Source organism: Dicentrarchus labrax, unplaced genomic scaffold, assembly GCF_905237075.1.
Source record: "Dicentrarchus labrax unplaced genomic scaffold, dlabrax2021, whole genome shotgun sequence".
In the NCBI taxonomy this organism is placed as follows: Eukaryota; Metazoa; Chordata; class Actinopteri; family Moronidae; genus Dicentrarchus; species Dicentrarchus labrax.
In genome coordinates this window covers 6,301,073-6,317,638 of record NW_026136715.1, presented here as the reverse complement: position 1 = coordinate 6,317,638, position 16,566 = coordinate 6,301,073, and the positions used below count along the sequence as shown (strand labels likewise).

Genomic DNA, 16,566 nt, shown 5'->3' with positions numbered 1-16,566 from the left:
AAGGAGGTGTAGGTGGCAGGAACTCCCAGAGGTGCCAGCTGTTTACCGTGCACTGCTGAAGGTTTCGAAGGTTGGGGGGAGTGGTGGTGAATGTGGGGGTGTTCCTGAGGTCAGAGCCAGGCCTGTTGCCTTGGCAACAGCTTGCAAAATCGCTTCCTCTGCATTACTGGTGACGGTGGGATTTTTCTCTTTCTGTTGCTTTCTTTCTCGCTCAGCATGGCGAGGCACATCTGGCACCGCAGAGACTAGGTCTCATCAGAACACAAAGCAATGGGCCGTTTCCACTCAACTCTGTCCTCCTTTATATACCTTTTTTTCCGTCTTTCTTTTCCTGTCCTGCCCTTGTGCCCCCATCCATCACAGAGGTGCAGTGAGCATGGCTGAGTCTCAAGGCAGCAGGGCAGAGGAGCTATAATGGAGTTACCATTCACAGGTGGCCAGAAATAAATATTGAAAATATGTACAGTGGGAATTTTATCCTCTGGCCTCTTTTCTTTATATTTGAGAAAGGCAGCAGCATATTTATTGTACAATGCCCGCACCTCTAGCTCTCTGTGACAATACTGTCACCTTCCTGGTTTTTGTTGTTGTTGAAGTTGTTGTTCTCGAGACACAACTGCAACAAAAATAAGCTATATCCATTATTTATAACAGATACACAATGAAAGTTCTCATGTTGGTGGCCCAGAACGGCAGCAAGAGGTGCCAGTTTGAATTTAGAAGACTTCATTACACAAAAATCATGTTTGGTTACAATAAAAAAAGAATTATATTATTATTATTATATATTTTCAGAGCACTGCTCATTTTGTGATTTAGGTTGATAAAAACTTTGCATGTTTGCATGAAAATATTGCCCAGTGATACATGATGATTGGGAATTAATTCTAGAGCCCAAATCCCTAGCTATAGGTTTCAGTAACGGAGGCTACAGTCCTGCATTAGTGAAGGCTTGGCAGTAATAATGAAAGCTGAAGCCTATTCAGCATGAGCCTTTGAAAGAGAGGAAGCTGTTGTTTTAACCCGCGGCTGTCAGTCAGTCACCCAGGTTGCTCCAGTATGCGACTCCACTATAGCCCCTCTGGTTGAATAACCCCCCGCTAAGGTCATCTTAAGCGGGAATTTTATTAGCATTCATTTACCAGAGCGCAGTACTTCTCTCTGACAACGTTCGGTCTAGCTCGGGTCAGCTGTGAGTATGAATATGTTCTTGGGAAAAAGAGACAGAGAGCAGAGAAAGTTGGAGGCAATATCAGATCACATGCAGCGCTTCTTTGTCTTTCTTGAAAACACAGGAACAACAATCTGCACATCCGTTATGGCGCTGTGCATGTGTGCGTACAAACACACACACACACTCATGCACACACAGTGGGAGAAGGGGCTTCATTGTGCAGCCCTGCTGTGTTGAGTGACTGTAGCGTGTGCTGGGCAACAGCTGCTGTGATCCCCCGCAACCCTCCCTCACCCCGCCGCCCCCCCTCACCTCCACTACTGGCCCATGCTGATCTAAACATCAATATACTCACACACACACAGACACATAGGATATATACAACACAGAGGTAAACACACGTTCTCCATTATTCTGTGCTTTTTCAGTTCTCAGGCTTTCGCTCGCCTGTTTACCTGGCTGTCCTCCTTCCATATTACCCCCTACCTTTTCCTGTGTTTCAGTCTGAATCAGCTGAAGCGTGCTGTGTCTGTCTGTCTTTAGACACCGCTCCATAAGGGACAGCCCCAGCTCCCCCCACTACTCTCTGACTTTCCCCCTGCTGACAGCTGTCTCCACACTGTAACCCTTTCATGGATCTGGGCCTCTGAAAGTTATACTATAAAGTTTCACCAGCCGCGCACATGTTTTGGGAAGGATCTGAAGGCTTTTTTGGGTGAAGAGGGATTCAGAGACTTTGAGCTACATACACAGACTGAGTTGACTGTTTCCCCAGCCAACTCTCGCTCCTGGTGGGCTTGTTTGTCATCAGTTGCGGCTTCTGCTGCTGATGTGACCCCGTCTGCAGCTCATTACAGCATGCCACCTGTTTGTCCCGAAGCTAGGCGAGACACACACACACACACACACACACACACACACACACACACACACATACAAATAGAGTTTGTTGAGGTGACAGGGGGTTAATCTAACAGGAGTGTCCATGGCGGAGCTGCCACACAACACAGCGACTGTCAGCGTCCCACCGTGTCAATGGTTTTCTTTGTCCCCTGGGCCCGTCTTTCTGTTGCCTCAGGGTTTAGGACCAGGCAGACAGGTGGAGGGTTATTGAGCTTTTGGGGAGCAAAGACAAAACAAAAGGGGAAAAAATCGGCTTGAACGCATATAGCTCAGAGTTTTAACAGCAGCTGACAGTTCTGCTGACTACAACTTTTCATAGTCACATGTTACAAATTTTGCTGTCAGCTGTTTTTTTTAATTTGATACATTGTAATAAAAGAAAAGCCTTTGATGGACACCCAGCTGTTATCTCTTCCTAGCTGACAGTTAATTCCAGCTCATGGTGCTAACAGCAATTAATATCACCCAGTTGTGGGCGATTTGCACAGGGTTCGAAAAACACTTAAATGGTGTTATTTGCACCTTTCATTCACTCCCCCACATTTTGCAGAGGAGCCACTTATTAGGCATTGATCTGAGCCTGAGGTTTGGAGCTGAACAGAGCGCACACTGTCAGAGTTTGCTGTCATTATCCAACGAGGCAATTGCCAGGAAATTGAAAGACAGACAGGACTGAAAATTAATCTGTGTCAGACTGAAATACACTTTTTCCTCGCTCTTCTTGTGTTGCATTGTGTGGCAGGGTGTGTACGTTTACTCCTGCTGACACAGTGAGATGCAGGTGTGAGCAGGGCAGCCCCACGGGACACTTAGAGACTATACACACACACGTACCTCCGGATTTGAAAGACCGCTGTGCTGTACAAACAGACCGAGGGCTATGTGGTTGAGCAGAAACTTGCCTGCCAGACAGACAGACACAGCTAGATTTTCATACACAAACACACACACACACACACACACACACACACACACACACACACACACACACACACACACACACACACACACACATATATATAGCAGAAGGATGAGTGCATGTAATGTAACTTAAAACAGGCCCAGTCTGTGGATCACACAACAACTCAGCTGTTACACACGCAGTAGTAAGCTAGCTAGTCTAGCTGAGGTGATGCATTTTTTATTCCTATGTTCTTGAGTGTGTTGTTTTCATGTAAATTCTCAACCCTGTATTTGTTTAAGCTGTGTAAGGATATTTGTTCTTTATTCAAATGACTGCAGTCCAGCAGCCCTGTGTGGATTTGTGGGTGTGGAGTGTGTTTGCTTTGCACTGAAAGTGCTTATACAATTTTTTTGTTGTTGACATTTTTCAAGTTGGGCTTTGAAATACCAGTTTTACTCCATTTATTCATATGTTAAAACTTACAGCACACCCATAATAATTACTTTTCGGTTTTGCAATTATGCTGCAGTGTTTAATTTGTAAAAGTTTGTAAAGTTGAGCTTCACTTTTTTACTTTTTCTACTGCAGTTATACTTTCCTAATAAAGTTTGCCTTGTCATTGTTTCTTCTTCATGGCAATTTCACATTTTGTAATCAAGTTGGACTTTGCACATGTTCTTGAGAAAGGCATCTGTCGCTGTTCCTCCATGTGTAGGTGTGTTTGTACAAGCTCAACCTAGGTGGACAGATGCCCTGATACAGACAAGAGCCCATTGATGGCAGAGAAACAGCTTTCTCTGGCCAACTGATCCCACCTGCTCACTACTGTTTCTTTGGCTTAAGATAAAGGCAACAGTTGCCTGTGCAGTTGACATCTTACACACTGACATACAGGGGGCACAGTGCACCCAAACATGTGAGGCACATTTTGCCATACATCAGGTCAACATTAAACAGTAACATTGTAATACGTACACTCAGAGGAACCATGTGTAACATATTGTAACATAGAATTATTATATTAAATATTACCAATGAATTAAGTGTTTTGGGTTTTTTGTTGTTTAATATATGTGGTAAATACAATTATCTGTTGGTGTGTGACTGAATGAGCATTCCTTTATTACACACACACAAACACACACACACACACGCACGCACGCACGCACGCACGCACGCACGCACGCACGCACGCACGCACACACACACACACACACACACACACCCAGAGGCTTCTTTTTGTGCATCTTGTAATGTGTGTCATGCTGCATTGTGACCCTGATCCTTTCATGTGCTTTCAGGTTACCCAAGTTCCCATTGAGTCCTGTGAGCAGTACGGGACCTGTGGAGAGTGTTTGAGCTCTGGAGACCCACACTGCGGCTGGTGTGTCCTGCATAATATGTAAGTAACCCTCAATCATCATCCAGTCAGTTTACAGATACTTCACATACAGGCTCTGGCATCTCCCAAAATGGCCCTCAATTGCCCTTCTCAAAGGCAGGCAGGTTTTCTCTTAGTGTTTATCTCAGATCAGTTTGAATTTGAGGAGAGGAGACAGTGTCTGTCTGGAAACGGGGAGTTGTGCCTTAAAGGTGCAGAGCTGGTTCAGGGCTACTTGCCGCAGCCATAGTGACTGCTGCCATGTTCTGACATGACTTGATATTAACAGGAAATGAGTCCATTCAGTCTGTGTAGGACTTGCTGGAATTTGAAAAGACAGACAAGAAGACCAAAGAGACTCATTATTTGACTAGTTCTTCTGCATAGAGCTGTCATATATCTATTGTTCTGAGTGTTTAATGGACATGGTGTGAATCTGATGGAGTCAATCTATATTTATTGGGCATTCTTTGAGCAAGTTAGGGAAAATCTACCTTCCACTGTAACAACAGCAGCCATACAGATAAGCATAGAAGTCATGAGTGACACCTGCTGGAGCTGAAACGTTACTGCAACAGAACAAACTTCTAGAAAGCCAAGTGGGAAAAAAACAATAGAAAAAAGAAAAGAGCTGGGAAAAACATGTATAGTTATTGTTTTTTGACTATGAGGCATTCATTGTGGTACTGACTTAAGTTAGATGAAATGATGGAGAGGTTATATTGAGGACAGAAGATGAATACAACACACTACTAAAGAAGCTGAAAGAGAGTCTGCTCCGTCTCTTTGTTTTTTAAGCACACACATACTCTCATCAGTCTGAGCTTCTTCTTAGCTGCTGTCTTGAATTCCCCACTTACGGCCCCTCCTAAATGCAGCCCCTCTCTCTAAAGGTATAGCTGAATATTTGTGTGTGTCAGAGCCCCGCCGCAATCATCATTATCGTGATGGCGGCCCCGACAAAGTGCACTTAAAGTAATTTGCATCACTCCAAAGCTGGGACAGGACAAATAATTGCCTAGCGACAAGGTAATTCAGCATGTGCCTGCGGAGGTGCGGGAGGGGCTGGCTAAAGCTCTGTATTCTCTGCAGTTTGCGTGCCTTCACACAGGGATCATTTACCACAACATTAGCCTCTGCGCTAGGCTGTTAATCATATGCTTCTGTGTAGGTGTGGTAGGGAATGGAATAATTCAGGTTTGTAGGCATTCAAATCCACAACGAGGTGGTGATGCTAAAAGGTGAATGGGTTTTGGAGCTGTTATGGTGGAGGCAGCTGTGAGGAGGAAACAGCTGTTTGGTGTGTAAATGTGTGTGCAAGGGCTTGCGTCTGCATGCATGTGTGTGTGCATGTGTGCATGCACATTGGTTTGATTTTGGTGTACATGCACAAACACTCGTGCGGACTGCTGTACTGTACCGTGGGGAGAAAAGGTCAGCACCCCAATTCACGTCAGATCAGCCATCTGTTCTCTCAACACAGCAGACCCTCGTACCACCTGTCTCTGGTCCTAATACCCCTTTCTCTGTCCTGACCCTGCAGTGAGTCTGGCAGGACCCCTGTCAGCTCTGGCTGAGTTACTGCAGAGAGGAAAATAAGTTAAAAGAAGAATATTTCGCTTTTCTTGATGCTGCTCATGTGGACTTCTATGGAGTTGTATGTACATTTTAAATGTGTATATGATTACCAGAGGGGGAATGCAAAATATCTAATAAAGAATTGGCTGAGGTGGACAAGTTGGCATATGGAAAAGAAAAGATGCAATAAAGTGGCAGAAATAGATTAAGGTTTATCTACTGCAGGGAAAGCATCAATGTCATACAGCCACTCACAGTTACATTGCCTCTCCACCAGAAAATCTCCAAGAAATAAGGCATGAAAAGAGCAGGAGAGTTTGGGTTGACATAACTACATTTCCCAAGTCCAATCCAGATGGTAGCCTCCCTCTCTGTCACATAGTGTCTGATAAAAACACCTCAGGGTACGCAAAGATAGATAGAAAGACAAAATAATTAATAAAAAAATAATACAAATGCCATCTTATGTGGGAAGCAGCAATGAAATGTGATAAGTTGCAGGTGCTCAGTTAATTATGTAATCTCGTCAAGTCCTATTGAACTACTGTACTTGCAACATAGTTGGTGGAAACGGTTAGATAATACCTGTAAACCTGAAGGCTTTGCTACATTGATTAAGTTAGCATGGATGTACAGATAGTAGAAGGAAGTATCTGTCAAATGCTGCTGGAGAAAAGCAGCTGCACCCTTCTGGTGAAGAGCTCCCATCATCCCACACACACAAAATTAAATTTCTTGCCAGCCGTGGTGCCATCCACAGCTGTGATCACTACTGCTTCCTTCTGCCCCCTTTTCCCTCCATTTCTCCAGTTCTTCATCATCCATCCCTAAGCCATTGTTGATTTTATAAAATTATCTTTCCCCCATTTCCCATGTCTGAGTGCACCTCCCTCACTCCCCTCACCACAAAGCTAGCATCTCAGCTATGCTGTTCATCTCCTCTCAGCTCAACGCGGCTCACTACTGTGCTGTCTCCCATTTAGACACTCTTCCCTCTGGAATCGGCTCTTCTACACTCCAGAGATGGTTGGCTTGCCACACATAAACACCCCTCGCTTTGATCACCCCCCTCCCTCCTTTTACAGCTGCCATCCACAATATCCATCCTCTTTTCCTCTCCTCCAAACACTGTGTCCCCCATCCCCTTTTTCTTTATGTTTGTGCGTGTATACTCACTGAAGTGCAGCATTCTAAGGTGGCTAATTGGGAACATAGAGGGACATTAGCTTGGTTTGCGATGATGAGGAGAAGAAGAGAATGTGAGGGAGGCAGAGTGAGGCGGTGAGCTGGCCAGGAGTGGCGTCTTTGTCTTCCCTGTCTTTTTACTCTCTTTCTTCTTCCTCTGATTCAGTGTGGTGTGAGACTCTAAAGTCCTTTAATTACCAGCAGCTGCTAGGCATCCACTGAATGCATGAAGAATGAGAGGGGGAAAAAAAGAGAAGGGATAAGAATGAGGGGAAGAGAATGAGAGAGAGAGAGAGTGTTTGATGTTGCACACTCATCGGCCCACAAAACCGAGCAGCATTTTGATTGCAGCTCAAAGGGAGCTCATCATCTCGAGCGCTCTTCAGTCGCCGTCCTGTGAATGGGTAGTTCAGCCTTCGTCTGACCACAATCCAAAAACATGGAGCTATGGTGACGCTTTTTCTCTTGCTGCTCACTCTATCCCTTAGCCTGCTTCTTGCCGCTGTTAGATTAGCTCTCTAATCATGCCCAAAAGAGGCTTTTCCATCTCAAAATGTCCCACATCACTCTGTTCTCCCTTCATCCTCTCATCTTGCGCCGAAATTCCAGGAGAAGACGGGAGTTTCTGTTGAGATTTGTCAGGATTAGTCGCTAGTCTGACTTCTGTCCAAGGGCTGAGACTGGACAAGTGATCCAGTGCCAAGGTCAGCAGTTAACCAGTAGAGTGAGTTTCTCTAAGAAGTACTATTTATTAGAAGAATTACATTTCGACTGAAGTAGTGAATGATGATAGGTTGTAGTTATGTAATATGTACATAGGAAATTCTTTTCACTATGTCAAAATCAGCACTAGTTTGTTGTGTGGATGACAGCTTAGGGCTATTGGTGTAGTAGGCCCCAGCAGAGAGTGAGTCAGCATTTGAGGGCTGCTCTGAGCAGAATAACATATCACTACTACACTGTGATACTGTATTGTATTGTACTGTCAGTCTGCATGTGGCTGAACTGCTCAGATCTGTTTCAGTAACAACCCACACAGCAGCCTGAATGGCACAGCTGTCCACTTTTCACAGATCTGTGTTACAAGCTTAAATGCTGTCAAACTGACTTTCAACAGGAAGGAGTCAGGGTTTGGACACAGCCAATTTTAATAGAGTGATCTTATTTCAATGTGACCGCAGGATTTAAGAGACAGGAAATAGTAATAAATTTTTTTGTAGAAGGATGAATTTGTGCTACTATTTACCTTTTGTCACTAAAAATAAAGTCACACGCTAAAGCCCTATTTTTATAACTACAACTGCTTCTTTAGACTGTTTATGCGGTTACGAATGAATCCGACCATAAAATCTCCTCTAATTTACCAATGGCAACAACAATTAGCCTAGCAATGAAAATGGCTGCTTCAGCCCATTGTAGATGTCAGATTGTGTGTCTAATGGCCGACTCATCAGCTACAGCCACAGTTAGCAGTCAGAGGGAAGCTGCATCCATCTTCCCAATTGTGCCTAATGAGATATCGATCACGAACATGCAGGTCTATCAATATTTCCATAGATTACTAGCACATAGAGCTAGTACAGGTTGACTACACGATGGCTTATACTGTACCAGTGTGTAAAGTATGAGTGGGCAGGCTACATATTACAATTAATGATCCTAAAAACCCAGTGGGTATGTATCTCTTGCTTGCTCACTTATTTTATTTTTGAGACGCTTCCATCTGCTTTCTCTGCCTTTTGTTCCCTTTTTCTCTCTGCTCAGCCCACTCAAGTAAAGCTATAGCTTGATGCAGAGCACTGAGCAATGGTCTCTTTGTAAATCTTTTTTTCTCTTTATCTCCTCTCTCTTTCTCCTTTCCCCTACCCTCACTCAATATCTTAAACAGAGACTGACACACTTTGGCTTGAAACTCTATATGTGTGTGTGCACATGTGCCTGTGAGTGTGATTCACTGTTGACTCTAGTTTACACTACAATACCTTCACGATCTATGTGAAGATGAAGTAAGTGTGTTGTGGCCATACTGTGCTCTGTGTCCTGTTGCCACTGTCGTGCAGTGACATTATCAGTCGCCACAGGAGACACACCATGAGTTGCTGTGGTTGATTTGACCCCTGACATGAACTCAAAGTGCGCCCTCATATGTCATCCCAAGCCCACACTGCAACTTGAGCTGTTGAAGTTTACCATCTGTGTGGTGGTTTGAAATTGAAAACCCTGTTTTTTTTTGTCTGTGTTTCTTTTATTCCTCCTTCACTTGCCTTCTTACCTCCTGTGGTCTGCATTTAAATGGATATTCTCACACTTTAGGGATGCAGCAGTAAGAAACAAATGCCCTGAATCACTCAGTCTGAGGATAAAACACTGAAGGGAGGAGGTAGTGTGTGTGTAGGCAGCCCAGCACAGCCCAGCCCTGCACATCACTGCTCACCTAATGATTCCTCTTTTCATGTTGGGGAACCAAAGTCCCAGTGCAGTCAGTCTTCATACATGTTAACATTAACATGTGTTTCTGTAGAAATGCCCTCAGCCCCCAGTGAGGGTTCCATTCAACCAAATCAAATCATGCCAGGGATTCTCAAACATAACGGTTCCCACTTATTCTTATTCAAATATTCAATATATACATAGTTCATCCTCTCTGTATCTACATCTTCCTACCCTACCCCCCAACCTGCCACCAAAGCATCTCTCCTCTCCTCTCATTTTCCTTTCTGTGTGGCGTTTTGTGGTCTGTCTCTAGTGAGGGAAGGAAGGTGATTTTAAAATGGCTCCCCCTCTGTTCTCTCCTCCTGTTTTTAAACATGGTACTCACAGCTAGAGCTGCAATCAGACAGGCCTTCACACTTTCACTGAAGTCCTTAGATGTGGTAAGGGAAGGGGAGGAGGGATAGAAGAACAGACATCTTTCCCTGTCGCCTGCCTCTCCTGCTCTGCTGTCAAGGGCAGGATGTGTGCATGTGTATGTAGAGGTGTGCATAACTGTGTGAAGGATTTAGTGTGATGGACTATATGTTATTATGTATGTGTATGTGTTTGTTCACATTTATATGGATGCACATTGGAGTGTATTCATTCTCTGTGGCTATGGTGCCCTATGGTATGTGTCTGTGTGTTTTATTGTGTGCGAATGGGTGTGTTTATTCATATGTCTGGGTGTCTATCGAAGCCTGGAACAACAGAGGCGGCAGTGTTATTGCCTGTCTATGGCAACAGAATAAAAAGCAAGAACTGATGGAACGGACCCTGAGGTTTGGCCTCTGTTACCCTCATGCTCGTCCGCTTCCGCAGCCACACAACACTGCAAATTACACTGTACATTAGATGTAGGTTACTGATTTAGATGACATATGTTGTGTCAAGGCTTGATTTGCACCTGAGAGTTCCAGCTTCAACAGTGCAGCCCACACAAACTGCCACAGGAGAAAACAATTCGCTCTCCTTTGCTTTTTATGTTTATGTTTTTTTGTTTCCCCACTCACCTTACATGACTGCATGAAATTCTGCTGCCACTTACGACTGCATTCATACCCTGCAGCGGAGTTGTAGATGCCAGAGAGGAGTAATGATGGAAGTACGAGCAGCTACTTCAGCACCATGGACAGGGCTTAGAGAGCATAACACCCAGGCCGACTGCCTCCAGCAGCCACTGGAGGGAAAATAGCTATGAGCTGCTTATTATACGAGACAGGCTCAAAGAACTGCATGCATTGGTGTTGTCAATGAGTGGATATACATGGAGGCATGTACATATGTGTTCATGTTTGTGGGTGTGTGTATTCATGTGTGTGTGTGTGTGTGTGTGTGTGTGTGTGTGTGCATTTCTTTTTGTAACAAAGAAATCCAGTGTGCGTAACACTTTCTTTAACACCTTATTTCTCCGTGTGAGGGCCCCCCCTCAGGAATGTGAGTGATAGAACACAAAGCATCGGCGAAACTACTGAGTGACAGGCCAGGGCCAGACAGCAGGATAAGGGGAGGGGGTCACGAGGGGGAATATGAGGAAGGCAGAATTCTAGTCAACACTCAGTGGCATGCACTTCAGCTAATGAGAGAGGCAAGGGGTCAGCTTCTAACTACACAGAGATAATGGCCATCTCCTGAAACCATGGCAACAGCAGCCATCCTCCACCCCCTTGCTGCGCTCTCATCTTACTTCACCCCACCGAAATGAATTTTGTTTAAAAAAAAATCACATTGAGGAAAATCAATGCAGGGCTTTTTGTCAGTTAATGACTGCCCAGGTTTTTGCATCCGTACCCATACAGCTTGGAGACATGCATAAAACATTGTGCCACAGCCCACACCTGAAAGCACATAAAGTGTCATTTTCTGCTGCCATTGTGGATGTAAAAGAAGTGCCAAATTGCGGATGGAATAACACCTTGACTAAGAAAGGTGTGCTAATTTCAACTTGTGAAAGAGTGAGACAGAAGGAAGAGACATGGACGGAGAGTGGAGCGAGAGAGTAAAATCTGGCAAATGCAGCTGTAATAGAGTCAAACTTGTAAAATTAGGAGAATTCATATCAGGAATAACGTTAAAAATGTCACATTTTAAATGTAGAAATTGAGTTTCCAAAATCATAAAGGGTACCAGGTAATAATTTTGAATAAAAAATTCAAATCCTGCCACAGTGCCCCCGCTTTCCCAATGGGAGATTCACACTACTACACTAATTCTGCACTTTCCTACTCTCTAAAATCCCAAGGGAGTACTGTGCATATGAGTGTTTGTATGTGTGTGGGTGTGTGTCTGCCTGCGTGTGTGTATGTGAACCATGGTGTGCTTGTGCCTGTTCATGTGAGTCTGCTGGAAATGGCTTGAACTTCTGACAACATAATTACACACAGAGGCTGTGGATGAAGATGTAGCTTAGAGTCAGTATGTGTGAGAGTATGTGGTTAAGAAGCATGATATGGGCCCTAACACACACTGCCACCCCACAGATCACACCACACACACACAGTCGGCAGCCAGGGGAGAATGGACAGGGCTTGTAGTGGCACATCAGCACCATGGACAGTGGCTGACCCATCGGAGTCCAATTAGAGCTGCTGTGACCAGACAGCCAGTTAGCCAGACACACTGCTGGGTTGGATGAGGATAGAGAGCCTTTGGTGTAATAGGCTGCAGGGAGCACACAGTTTTAATAAGAAGGAGGAGGCGGCTGAGTTTTAATGAGGGATGTGGCGGATTGTGGGGGTGTCATGTGGTACTTGATACACTGTCTGACCATTAAGATCTCTTATGAGTGAACGCTGTGTAATTTGCACTAGTTACATGTCCAAAGTTATGCTGTGATTGAAGGTGATAATTTGGGTGTGCAGTGCTTAGTGCTGTGGCTTCGTAGTTGTATTAAATTACCTACTGGAGGCAGCAGTACCGCTGCTGGTGCCACCACTTGTTTCTATGGTTTATCGGGAATGCATAGCCCACTGGGGGCCATGATTACCTACTATGTTGTAGAACTACATGTCTTAGAATGCCAGCTGTTGAAATGTACATTTATACAAGAGTGAGCTTTGTTTTGTAATTGATGTTTAGGCAATCCAACAAAACAGCAAAATGTCCATATAATGTTATTAATATGCCATATGTCTACATAACTTAGCCAGACTCTAGAGCATGTCACATTTACAGTCTTAATCAACACAAAACCCATAAATCTAAGTGACTAATACAGACAGCACAAAAAGTGAGACAGACGGAGAAAGGAATCCCAAAGCATGTGGTGTAAATTCCAAAGACAGTTAGGGAGCAATCCACATGCCTTAAGACAAAGGTGATGAATGATTGTCATCATCATTATTATCATTATGACATTGTTTAATATAACAGACAATTTATTTGACGATGTTAACTGTTAGTGTTTGGGACATTTTTAATCCGCATCTTTCTGCTTCCTTCTGTTGTTGGAGAGGGTTTTGATTTCTGTTACAAAACTGGCAATTACTTACACACTTTATGACACCTTATATTGTCCCACTGCGCAGAATTTATTGCAATATGAGCATTCATTTCTATCTTTATTGTCATTATTGTTTTATTGTTTTTATACCTTTTTTCCACTTTTCATTGTTGATATCTTTTTTCCATTATACCTTTGGCAACACCTTGTGTTGCTATAATTTATTCATTTATGGTGTGACTTAGGTTTAGCTATAACTTTGGTAGCAATCTAATCAAAATTTTTTCCCTCAAGGCAATAGTTATCTGTATTTTTATGTTCCTGCTGAAAAGTAACCCCTTTGTTTCTCTGTCCCTCCTTCTTTTCTCTGTTCAGCTGTTCTCAGAGGAACCGGTGTGAGCGTGCAGATGAGCCGTACCGTTTTGCTGCATCTCTCAACCAGTGTGTGAAGGCCACTGTGTACCCAGACAGTATTGCAGTGTCAGAGCCCAGTGTACCTGTAAGTTTACACACACAAACACACCTCTCCTGCATACAGTACACACACGCACACAAAGTGCCAAACACCTGCAATCTCAACCGCTACTTGCACACATTACAATGAAAAATTAGCTCCCATTTACATATTCTCCTACCCACATAGAGAGGCAGAGGCAGAAAGATTTTAAATGATCCCACATAGCAGTTTGCCTAGTCTTGATTGTGGTTGATGCATAAACATTAGATGGGAAGGTTCATAAGAGCTCTACGTGGGCGTTTCAGCGTGCATATGCTCACTTGGTACAGAGCAGTCAATATGTGTGCCAAGACATGTTTGTGTGGGTGGGTGTGTAGGTGTTAAAGTTGTCCGAGTGCAGCTGAGTACAGTGCTGCATTTCCACATGGACTGAGCGAAAACAGGCAGATAGAGCATCAGTGAAAGTTCTGGGGAATGTGTGTACACGTGTGGACACACCTTAGGTCTTTAAATACACACTCTGTTAAGGGTCAGTTTATCCAAAACACAAAAGAAAACACATTTTGCAATCTATCCAAGTCAATTTACTTCTGTAAATTGTATGGACAAGACATGTACACGTTTCCTGTAACACAAGAAGATGTAGGTTGAAACACTATACTGGGTGGTTCTTAGCTGAGCTATTATTTAAGGGTGCTTTGTGAGCTCTGTATTTACATCTCCAGTACAAGTGTGCACTTCTAGTCTATAAGTACTGGCACTCTCCTGTCTGTTTATAGAGATATTTGTCATACAGTTTAATATAATTCCAGGTGAAACTGCTCAGATGTAGGCAATTTAGTCCTACAAACCAAATCCTACTCATAGGTAATGGGATGATGACAGACATAACTACAGCAGACTTCTCCAGACCTCTTCAAATTGCAATATCCTGGTTTGATAGGATAGTTGATAGTCAACACAGACACATACTCCTTTTCCTTGTATTTTGGGTAAGATCACCCTTAAATCTAACTAGTTATAGTTATAAATAATTTTTTGCTAAATATGCCAGTAGCTTTGGCAGTGACTCACCCTGCATCGTATGATATCTCATCCTCAAACTCGCTCTTGGTAGACCTCGCCCTGTTGTCCAGTTTATAAACAGCAGTTTTTTAGACAACATGTTAACAGTTGTTGTTTCCATGTGAGCCATACCAGCAACAGGGTCATCTCACTAGACCATCCGCAAAAACACTCACAAAATCATAATTCCACTGGGGCAGGCAGCTATCGCCATGACAACACAGCCTCTTCACGTGGGCAACGGGAGCGATAGAAACACAGAGAAAACAATCAAATTACCTTTATTAAAACTCTGCCACCAATTAGGCTGGTCGTTGCTGCCAAGCTGCAAAAAAAAACCTCACCACCACCGTCATCATCAGGGAGGACAGGAGAACAAAAAGAGCAAAGGCTAACGCTCTGAGACAAGCTTACTTTCTGTAGCAGCCTTGTTGCCTGTGTGTGTGTGTGTGTGTGTGTGTGTGTGTGTGTGGTGTGTGTATGTGCATGAGCAAATTTTGAGTGTTTATCTGTATATGTGTGTCTTGACAGAACGATGAGAGCTAATTAATGTGAGAGGTTACTCAGGGAATTCTACATTGAACAAAAGACATTGATTGCTGTGATTGCTGTAATCAAGGATCTCTCTGACACACCTGAGTGAAGCAACACAAACAAGGTGAAAGTAAAACAGGGGAAGACAAGAGGTCCTCAGCAGAAAAAAAAATAAATCATCCATCCTCTCAATGGGTACCAGAGTAAGCCAGCTAACGAGGGAGGCAGTGTAGTCAGCTACTGAGACAGTCAGCATCTCTTGAAAGGCCTACAGTTAAGCTGCTCAGCTGCCTTGCCTGTCCCAGTAGCCCCGCGGTGTTTAGTGAGAGGCAGATAAAACAAAGAGAAACTTCAAACGGTATGGCCCAAAAATAACAGCTAATGGAACAAGGCTGTGAAATGCCATGGTGATAATTATCCAGGCTGCCTCTCTTGGCTGGAGAGCCAGATCACACACCCTGTGCGCAGAATACATTTATTTATAGGCAGAGCAGCTGAATGCTACAGCCCCGGTGTCACTGCTCTCCAGAGAATGACTTCAAACGCATCTATGTGTATCTGTATGTGTGTGTTATATTGCATATGTACTGTACATTGTGTCTTGTTCTGTTTTTGCTTTTGTTTTTTAGTTTTTTGGGGTGGGGTGGGTAGGGGGGTTGTATTTCATACATCTGTGTGTCCTTGTGAGGGACAGAGGAAGAAGAAACAAAAATAGAATTTTTAACCCAATTTCCTTTATGCTGCTTAGTATTGACCACTGATAGGATCACATTGTCTGTCTGTATGACATCTTCTTCACTCAAATGCAAGATTAAGATCTAAACAGCCTTACCTTCCTTATTATGGTGTTGATAACATTTTTGAGACACAGCAACATTTCTTGGCAAAGTGAATGGACAGCTTTGCCAGTAGCAGCGTGTTCTTTTTCAATTTAGTTTGGAGCTAATTTAACTGCTGCATTCAAGCCACTGTGTTTTTCAAATGTTTCCTTGCCTATCATGTCTCATCTTTATCAAAAATGCTAGCGCTAATGCTATTAGGGTTGTGCAATTAGAATTGTTGTCATGATTCTTTGCTAAGTTTGCTAACGTTGCTGAGGCATCACACATCCGACTGTTGTATCTTCATATATGCATTAGGCCCCAAACTGTGTAGGAATATTTGACATATTGTCAACTGTACTGCCCATTTTGATCCATGTTCAAATTACTGGAAATACCAAATTTTGTCACATCATATAAACATTGTTGTCATGTTATTTACCCTTGTACAGCTGCTGGTGAAGGTGAGCCACGTTCCTGACCTTTCTGCAGGCATCACCTGCTCCTTTGGCAACCTGACGGAGGTGGAGGGGCGGGTCAATGGCAACCAGATACTCTGTGTGTCTCCTGCTGCCAAGGATGTCCCCCTCATCCCTACCGACCAAGGTAGATAAAAGAAACAGACAAACACATTCTACCATCCATGCAAA

The 16,566-nt window shown here is 43.6% G+C and overlaps 1 protein-coding gene across 2 annotated transcripts in view; it reads left to right on the top strand.

Annotated features, from left to right (window-relative positions):
- plxna2 (plexin A2) overlaps positions 1-16,566 on the top strand; it is a 164,696-nt gene that overhangs the window by 84,825 nt on the left and 63,305 nt on the right. For both annotated transcript variants that reach the window (XM_051425086.1, XM_051425087.1), the window contains exons 5-7: positions 4,283-4,383; positions 13,415-13,538; positions 16,369-16,522. In XM_051425086.1, the coding sequence (XP_051281046.1) occupies positions 4,283-4,383; positions 13,415-13,538; positions 16,369-16,522 (379 nt within the window). The remainder of the gene's footprint in view (positions 1-4,282; positions 4,384-13,414; positions 13,539-16,368; positions 16,523-16,566) is intronic.